General features: G+C 44.9%; 1 protein-coding gene across 6 annotated transcripts in view; it reads right to left on the bottom strand.

The window, feature by feature from the left end:
* The window catches only part of LOC144136360 (uncharacterized), a 47,237-nt gene extending 37,507 nt beyond the window's left edge, over positions 1-9,730 (bottom strand). For all 6 annotated transcript variants that reach the window (XM_077668627.1, XM_077668625.1, XM_077668624.1 and 3 more), the window contains exons 1-3: positions 9,417-9,730; positions 3,688-3,858; positions 623-745 (exon numbers count right to left, since the gene is read on the bottom strand). In XM_077668627.1, the coding sequence (XP_077524753.1) occupies positions 623-745; positions 3,688-3,858; positions 9,417-9,470 (348 nt within the window). In that variant the 5' untranslated portion in view covers positions 9,471-9,730. The remainder of the gene's footprint in view (positions 1-622; positions 746-3,687; positions 3,859-9,416) is intronic.
* Positions 9,731-9,960: the final 230 nt, after the last annotated feature.

Below are 9,960 nucleotides of genomic sequence, written 5' to 3' on the forward strand. Positions count from 1 at the left end.
TTTTGCGTGCTGATTCCAAATATGTGATTCAATTTTATGTAAAACAAGCCCTTGTGCACTAAAGAATAATGTTATGCAACATTTTGCCAAGAGCTTTCAATAAATTTTGCTACAGAAAACTTGCTTGTCTTGCTTGAAAATTGGCTTGTCTTGACATCAAGCTATGCGATAAGGCCAAAATTATTATCCTGCCTATCATAGAAGCTGAGTTGCAGGGTTTTGAATTAGCCACTTCACAAACTGGAAGCAAAACTTGGATTTGTTATGCTTTCAAAATCCTATAACTCACCTTCTACAACAGGTAGGGTGATAATTTTAACCTTATTGGATTGCATGATGTCAAGAGAAATCAATAGCATGCAGCAGAATTTCTTTCAAACTCTCGGCAAAATGTTACATAACATATTGCACAAGTGCACAAGGACTTGTTGGACATAAAATTAAATTACATATTTGGAATCAGCATGCAAAAATACACATTCACTAAAGATTTCATAATTATGACTTGATTTATAAAAATTTATTTCTAAGACCCTCTTCCACCCTTAAACTGGGAGCAGTTCCTTGCATGATGATAATCACAAAAGGTAGGGGGAGACAGGTTTACAGCATAGAACGGTACCTTGTGCAGAGGAAGTGGGGGTGTGGCAGCCTTCAGGCGCTGCAGCTCCTGCTGTTCCTGCAGGTTCAGCAGCCACTCGCGTTGCCGCAGCGCCTCCAGCGGATTCTGCTGTGCACAAGGTGCCTGCATAGTTGCCCATTGTGGCCACCATACATACACTGCTTGTTAACAGCATTGCAAGCCGCAACGAAAACTTGATGCAAACATTACTATTCCATACTGCACTCAATTCCTCGAAATATCAGGCACTTGCAGTTCCACTGTACGGAGGAGCAAGAATGTTGCCCCTTTGTCCAAAGTTATTGTTTGGAATTGAAATGTTGTAGTATAGTGCCTTGGGGCTTAATTGTGCAGTGAAAACCATGGTCACAATATGCCAAACACAGCATCAAAAGTTGGTGGAGGTGGTTCAAGGTCATGATGAAGAAACTGAGTGAAAGGAAGACAAACGATGGACAGGACGACGCAGACAAGCCCTATCTAGCCAAGATATATATATATATCGCAGCACTTGTCTGCATCGTCTTGTCAGTCTTTCGTCTTATCTTCATGCTATTTTTCATCATGTGCCAAACATAAGGTAATTATCGCATTTACTTGCATATCGGATAATACATCGTGTTGGCCAACACCGTGGAAAATGGAAAAAATGGAAAATGGAAATGGAAAAAATTTTACAAGCTGAAACCTCACATAGATCGAGAAAGGATCAAGAATAGGCGACAGAACGGATTCCAAGAGAGGGCAAGCATAGCAGGAGGCAACAGAAAGTTAGGTGGGCAGATGAGATTAAGAAATTTTCAGGGACAGGGTGGCTGGAGGTGGCACAGGACAGGGTTAATGGGAGAGATGTGGGAGAGGCCTTCGTCCTGCAGTGGGCATAGTCAGGCAGATGATGACGATAGATTGAGCAACAGAACCTCTCATCCGGTGCTTTCCCCAGTTTTTTCTTTTTTAATTGGTTTTGGGGAAAGAAAATGATGCAGTATCTGTCTCATATATCGTTGGACACCTGAACCATGTCATAAGGGAAGGGATAAGGAGAGAGTGAAAGAAGAAAGGAAGAAATAAGTGCCGTAGTGGAGGGCTCCGGAATAATTTCGACCACCTGGGGATCTTTAACTCGCATAGCACACGAGCGCCTTAGCGTTTTGCCTCTACAAAAACGCAGCCGCCATGGTCGGGTTCGAACCCGGGAACTCCGGATCAGTAGCCAAGCGCCCTAACCACTGAGCTACCCCGGCGGGTGTTTCCCCAGTATGTGATGCACTTTTCAGGACATCGAACTTGTGTGCTGTCGCTCAGCTTTGTTTTTTTCTGCTTTCATGCATTTAAATGCCAATTGCTTAATGCTGCCAAAGACTGTCATCCCATTTGAAAGACATGATAAACTGCACAGCTTAGCAGCTGCGAGTAAGTTTAGCTTTTATGACTAGGACCCTAAAGTGTGCAGTTGGCATGGTGCTGGCACAGAGGGGCATCCTACCTTCATACTGTCCTTATCTGACAGCCATTTCGTACAGCCAATCTTGAAAAAGAAGGGGCACATAAAACCTTTGCATAAAAACAGGGGCAGCAACTGCTGTAGTTCGTGGAGGAGGCCAGAATGCAGGGCTTTCTGCAGTAATGTCATTGGCTAGATTCTCTCCTTTCCATTTCTGTACTTGCAGTTGAGTTTATACCTTACCCTGGCTGTAATTTGTGTATTCGTCCACCCATGAATTCAGAAAGCACGATTTTGTAAAAAAAGGGGTCAACCAATAGACGTTTCCATCAGGCGAGAGGAATGCCGAACCGCCTCCTTCCTGGGCTGTAGCTAATCAGTTCCAATGCTGCTTACACTATGCTGACGTCAGATACGCACAGACAGACGCGTGAGCAATATGGCAATGACCAGGGAGTGCTTATTGGAAAAGTCTACACACAAGTAAATACGGTATTTACTGCAGTTAGATAAGGGCAAATGTTGAGGACCAAACTTTGCAAGCTTAAACGTTAGTTTTAGGGTTGTGATAAGCTAGAAAGCTGCATTAAAAAATTATTCGAAATATAACTGGACTATTTTAAAAAAACATCCTCAAGAAATTTCAAAGCTTGCCCATACGGAACAAGTGGCTCATTAAAAATGCGGGTGAAATGGGATGTATTGTTTGTTAGTAGTAATTGCATTATGGAAAGTAGCCAGGCCAGTTGGCGCATGATTATAGCAAGACAGTTCGCAAAAAAATGAAACAGTTGTGCTGTCCCGTTTTTTTACGCACTGTTTCGTTAGATGTAGTCATGTTTTGAATCAGGAGATGGACACAAAATTATTATGTGTAAGAAAGACGACACCCCCACTTTTCGCACGTGGGCTGATCCCCATTCTGTTCAACAAACCCGTGTGTCAATTGTGAATCCCCAATCCTCAGTGAGAGATACTCGCATTAGTGGTGTAGGCAGAAATTGCTATGCTTCACCATTTTTTAGGACACATGGAGTTGCAGAGGCAACAGTGAAAATGCAAGCCACATTCCTGTCCATTCTTCTCAAGGTCCCAAATGACACTGGAATTTCAGACACATCTGTATCCATTGACACCGAGTGCTGCCAGTTTCAGGCCCAACAATGCGGCAGCACCACGTTCGCACAGCACAAGGATGAAAGCGCCAAGGGTAAACCTCCCTCCTGCACAGCACGACAGCGTCACAGATGATCTAAGCAGCTCAGAGCCAGCTGCATGCTGTGACATGGGGGGGCGGAGGGGAGACAAGGTTTATGCCCTTGTTAAGAAACATCCATTTCTTTTTGCATGCAGCCAAATCCCCCCCCCCCCCCCCCCCACCCCTAGGGTCCTTACAAGAAGGATACAGCAAATGTCACATCAATTTAACTCTACTCATTACAGGCATCAATAAACATCTGATGCTATAGGCTATAACTAGGGCATTTTATTTACCATTTTTAACCTTGCACAAAGTATTAAAAATGAACCCAACAGCAACACTGCATTCCTCACTATCAAATGCAATTACTGCATGTGCCTCCACTGGTACTGTGTGACACTATACGGCCATCTGCCTTACCGGGGGTGGCGGGGTTGCCAATGGGTGGGCATTGTCAGTGTCCTTGGGCTGTGGCTCTAAGGCAGGGGAAGAGGCGGCCTGGCGAACAGGTGGTGTGCGGCGGCGCTGCTGGATCTGGTCCAAAGCAGAACGCAGTGTCCGGTCACGCTCTTGCACCAGGGACGCCTCATCCTGCAATAACGCAGTCTTCAGTCCACTGACAAGTGCAACATAAAGGCTCGCCACACCTGCCTTGCAGTAGATGGCACCACGAAATGAGAGTAAGCACATAAACAAAAATTCAGTCCACTATGCAGCTCTTGCTAGAGTGCACAAATCTTGTAACTAGCCCAAAGGAGGGCTTCATATTACCAGTGTTGGCGGTAACGCGTTACAAGTAACGGCGTTACTTTTTTGGGTAAGTTAGTAATGTAGTCGTTACCATTTCGGAACTGTAACAGGTAACGCACTTTTGTTAACGTTCTCGGTAACGTGAGGTGTCACGTTACTAGTTACTTTTTGTTCCAATTGTAACCCACTCTGACCCCCTTTTCTAGAAAAAAAAAACGCAAAGTGCCCAAAGTGATGTTGTAAATAAACAAAATGTACAGGTGCTCTCGACGACGAAAACACCTGCCCTTGACGACGCAACCAGCTAAAAAAAAGAAAAACAGAATACCCATAAAGCACGAAACACGTGCACGAACACGCATTCCCACACCTGCCTTCACCTACTTCCCCTTCCCAAACCACTCATACACACAACCCTCTAAAGAGTGGAAGCATTCGGAGCATTTTGGAAAATCCCATTTTTCAGAATTACCTTAAATTTGTTGAGAGTTCCGCAATATTTCTTTGTGATGTTAGAATTGATGATGAAATGTCATGTTGTGTTTAATGTCACTTCCAGAAAATGGCTTCACCATGTGCCATAGTGCGTTGGAAACACTAGAGCACCTGCTCCTTCACTGTGCCGCGTAAGCCAATGCTCGTCACGATATGCTTGCGGCCTACAGGGCGCTGGGCATACTACCAGACTCCCTCATGACGCTATTGTGGCCACAGTGCAGTGCGCGCACCCGCGAGCGGACCTTGGTGAGCCTCTGCGCGTTCCTCGAACAGACGGGCTTGACGTCCCGTCCCGTCTGTTCTCCGACAGGTGGTTACACGCAGTGACCGAACGCTCCGCGAGTTCTACCTTGGAAGATTAACAACTGGACGCCCCACTCCAGTTGTAGTCAACATAGTGCTGTGCTGTGCGCGTTTTTTTGCTCCATCATGAACTAATCACACGCACAACCTGGACACATTTCTTATTGTGTCAAAAGTTTGTGTATATTACCTCTCCCCCTATCCTCTCTTCTTGTCCCCTCACCTCTTTGCTTTCATATCTCCATTTTGCCTGCTATCCTTTATTTCCGCTACTCCAGCTCAGGTGCTTCAGTATGGATGGCAGAGGCCGGGGCCAGCAAAAATCTTTTCCTTCCTTTTAATTATTATTTTAATAAAAACCACTCACTTACCATGTGCCATAGAATCAGAAGCCACATGTATCTATGCAGGGACCTTTAGGCCACTATAACATCTCTTTCGTGTTTTTTGGGCGCCGTTTGTAGATGGCGCTTTAACATTGCTAAGCTCCTGCACATTTGTTCAAGGTATTCTCGTTAAATCAGGATTTCGCGTAAAACCGTTTTTTGGGCTAGAAATTTTATGTGAAATGTGAGCTTTATAAAACTGTTATCGTAAGTTCTTAATTCAAAGACTAATTAAAATTAATGGCTATGAAGTAACGGCAAAGTAACTTGCGGTACTTTTTTTCGGTAATGGTAACGACAACGCATTGCCTTTTTTGTAGGTAACGTAGGGCAGTAACGCGTTCCTTTTTTTTGTTAGCGTAACGAGTAACGTATTTAGTTACTTTTTTTCGGTAACAACACTGCATATTACTAAAAGCACTTGGTTTTACGCAGGGGTGAAAGGTGAGCTCTCAACATAGACATTGCCACCCAAGCACATTAGTGCACAACCCAGTGAAAACTGCAATGTTTTCAGTGTTGAGCAGTGTTGGGTGGTGACGAGGAAAGGGAAAGAAAGGAGGAGTGTAGGGAAGGTGCTGGATTAATTTCAACTGCCTGGGATTCCTTAAAATGCACTGACACTACACAGCACATGGGCACTTTCGTATTTTATCTCCAATGAAAAACGGCCACCATACCTGGGATTCGATCCCACAACCTCCTGCTCAACACACAACAATGGTGTGCGGATGCTGTCCTTTTCACTGTAATGGCATAACTTCCTCACCTGCCTGATGCAAGGAAAAAGCAATTCTCTTTTGGAAGCTGTTTCCTGGACCCAAGACAACCACCAAGGTATTCTTTTAAACATAGAATGGCCACAAAATCCCTCACATCATGATTTATTTTCTGGACATGAAACTTTCCAGACACTGGCCACTCATAGAAGACTGCGAGGAAAAACTATGATAGTGCCAAAGGCCCATGCATGAAAATAAGAGTAAAGACACAAAAGGGAAAACGACTGTATACTAGTTACAAGTGGCTCATCGTAACAGTGCACAGTTATATCTGAAGTCGTGCACTTTATAGACATTTACAAGAAGTGATATGCTACCATTAAATGTACACCACATAAAACTCTCACACCTCTCTTGCACCCTCGTCACATGAAGCTCTGCAAAGGCCTTTGCAGCAAAACCATCTCATTTCACCAAAAGTGCTAAAGTGGAAAGGAGCAGCAGTGTGCCTACACAGTGCAGTTCAATGGTGAAACAAGTCAATGAATCTGAAGCATCCCGCCACGTCACTGTACTCGAGAGAACAAAAATAAATGCTTCAAAATGGGAGTGGGCCACCTGATTCATCCGTTAGGCCAAGAAATTCACTTTCTTTTCCACAGAAACCAAAGAGGCTTCGGGAAAGATCTAGACATCAGCGCCAATGTCCCAGACACCGATACCTTCCTTTCCCTGAACAAAAGTGTTACCCTCTTGTTAACCAGGTAGTCCTACAACTAGAGCTATGGCTTCTGCACTGCAAGTGGAGTGTAACCGAACTGGCTTATTACACCATCGAGCAGATCTAAGCATTGAGAGCAGATGTAAGAGGGGCATGCGAGAACCAGGTTGCTTTTCCTGAGCCGCCTTTCGCGACCAATCATGAATTTAAAATTACTGCCACTTGAGATGGTGGGCAATTTTCTCATAATCTGGTGGGATCATTGTGATGATGTCGTTAGGTCACAGGACCTAGGTGGCCCACCTAGGTGGCTTCTCTGGCGATATTTTGCTCATGCTGCCGTCTACACCGCTGTCAGGTTGCCCGCTGAACAAGACTCTTAAAGGGGCTCTAATAAAGTTACGGTATGCCTGAGACATTAAAAGATGCTGCTGCACAAATATCCTTCACCAAGAATTTTTTTAATTCGCTTTGTAGAAGCTGAGTTAGCTGTAGTCAAAATCATCAGCGTCTCCGCGCCTTTCCCTCTCCTCTTGTCACTTTTTGTACGCTGTAAGGTCGGCGAACGGCCACCGACGTGCTCAGGAGTTCCCCGGGGGCAGAGCTTCCTGACCAGCTGGAGAGACGCGGCTTAATGGCCGCGGCCACGGTAGCTGCCTGATATCTGCAAGAATCTAACCAATAGCCACATCTGAACTGGTATATGCACGAGCATGAGATGGAGAAGGGTGCAAGCATGAAAAAGTCACCAGAAAGGGCTCGCCAACTTTCGTGCACAACTGTGGGTTCTGCTGCATGTAGAAGCGTATTATAAGGCTAAGGTGTTCGTGACAACACAATGCAGTGATTGAGATATTTGATGTGCTCTCCTCAAAAGGTTTTTTCAGAGGCCCTTTAATGCTATCGTGTTAAAAGGCCATATCCAACACATTACGAATTGGCAATGCATGAAAATTATCAAGTACAATTGTTACATGCTTTTTCATTCACTCTACCTGTTAAAATAAACCCAAAATATTGGAACTGCATGGAAAAGTCTATGTGTATAAAACATCACTTAAGCACCTAAAACTACTGAATTTTCTTTCCTCTTTATTTTCAACTATTTTTCACGTGACAGTATTGAGATTCACTGGTGGAAAATGAGCTTCCCACGGCCCTAGCAATAGTAAAAAGCAGGTCAGAAGTATGAGGTCCATGAGCCTTGACAGGTTTATGCACTTTCGGCAGCTTTATGAAAAAGCAGGTCAGAAGTATGAGATCCATGAGCCTTGACAGGTTTATGCACTTTCGGCAGCTTTATGAAGTGGAACACGCAAGCATGTGGCAGACAGTCTATAGCCCTACCTGTGGCGATACACGGAAACCGCTTTCAGAAATCAAGTGGAATGGAGGTGTGATCCCCCATTGCCAGAAGCAGGCAAGGAAGTAGAACCCTTTCCATCATGTTGCAAAACATGGCTGCCACATATCGCCACAAGTACAGTTGCAGACTATCTGCCATGCGCTCCCGCATTCCATTACATAAAGCTCACGACACTACCTGAAGAGAAATTCTTGTTTACATCTTACAAATGTCGATTGGCATGGGCACTCTTCCTCTTTAGATCAGCAAAGACATACAGCCTTTCACAAAAGTAAAGAGACCAAGCAGTTTGCTTCTAAACCATGCAAGAGGGCTAATGTAGCCTCCATGAAAGCCTCAACTTTTGCAGGGGTGAGGAGAACTAGGACACCGGTGATGCATAACGATCCACACAGCACAGATCAGAAGCAAATCCCTTAGGATCTATATTTTGACAAAGGTTGTACATTAATTACTTGAAAAATATTAATATATGCTGAATAAAAGCTATCGTATTACACAGCAGTAAACCAAAGGCCTTTAAAAGTTAAGCCAACGAGCGCTTTCACTAAAATATCATTACACTTGCCCACGTCACACGCTTTGAAACCTATTGCTGCCTTATAAGGCCGCCAGTAAACAGGGCCGTTAGCAGGTCGCCGTGCGGCAGCAATGAACAAAGATATGCCCACATGTCCGTATTGTGGATACAATATGCAGCAATGCTTTGAACGTTGGACATTCATGAGAGCCTTCCCCGGTTCGGAGTGAGCCTTATTAGACTATTTAAACCTCGCCACAATTTTCCACCAACCCCAATAGCCCTTTTTTACTCTGGTACCGAAAGAGGGAAGTCAATTGAATGGCTGCTATCCTCTATTTTTTTTTCTTTCCAAAGTGCAGCTGCGTAAGATAACGAAAGCAACATAATGTCAACGCCCCTAAGCGTTGTTAATGTTCTACTCTCTTCAAGTATGCCGCGTCGACTATTTCTCGGCGTACGTAGGCCGCACACCCTTATATGTCCTGAAAAACCAAACCAATACGCAAAGATCAACTCAGTGGCAGTTTAGAAACGCATCTGTTTGAAAAAAAGAAAAGTATTTTTGGCCCACGCCGTGTCAAATATAGCAAAGGCTGACGACGTGAGTAATACCAAGTCAGCCATGCACTTTTAGAGGCCAAAGATAATGGCTGCAGGCAGCAAGCAGCATAATGAAACACCGCCTGTATCAGAATTTAAGCCATGACTTGGTACGGAACTGTCATGCATCCATGGAACACATGAACACCGGCGCAAGCCGCGACATCGCGCATGGCTGCACTGTACGCGGGCAGTTAAACACTACTCAGAATTAAACGCCACACACTCAGCCGACCGAGCAAGAAAGTGGATAGCTTCGGAATATACCAGTCGCACTTACGTCTTCTGACACGACGTCTTCGGTGCCAGATAGCACACGTGCTCTCGGTAGCATGTCTCATTCGGACATGTTGCCCACGACAGAAGCCGGCGGTGAAAATGTGCCAAGGATCACCTCTACTCGCACGACCACGCAAGGGAACACACTGGCCTATTCAAGTGTATTAGCAGGCACCTCCAACTCACACTTTCGGCGATAAAGACCGCTCAAACCGCGAATCTCCCGAGCTTCGCTACGAACGCCAACGTCCAACAAACATCGAAACTACGACTACCAAACGCACCTTCAGCTGGCCTTGGTATTGGCTGCGTGCTGGCTTCTTGCTTCAGGCTTTGTCTTGCGATGTCTCTCCCGCTAATTGTTACGAGACGAGGCATCAGGAAAACTCATGACACTCATGACTTTGATTCCAATAATTTTCGCTATTGATACGAACAATATGTCGACTAGACTTTGCTTGAAATACCATGTGATTACCTCCTGGGCGTAGTTTTCTGTAGTGGCGCCACGGTCCACAGATGGCAGCACATGGCTAACCGCCCTT

Source organism: Amblyomma americanum, chromosome 6 (genome assembly GCF_052857255.1).
Source record: "Amblyomma americanum isolate KBUSLIRL-KWMA chromosome 6, ASM5285725v1, whole genome shotgun sequence".
Classification (NCBI taxonomy): domain Eukaryota; kingdom Metazoa; phylum Arthropoda; class Arachnida; order Ixodida; family Ixodidae; genus Amblyomma; species Amblyomma americanum.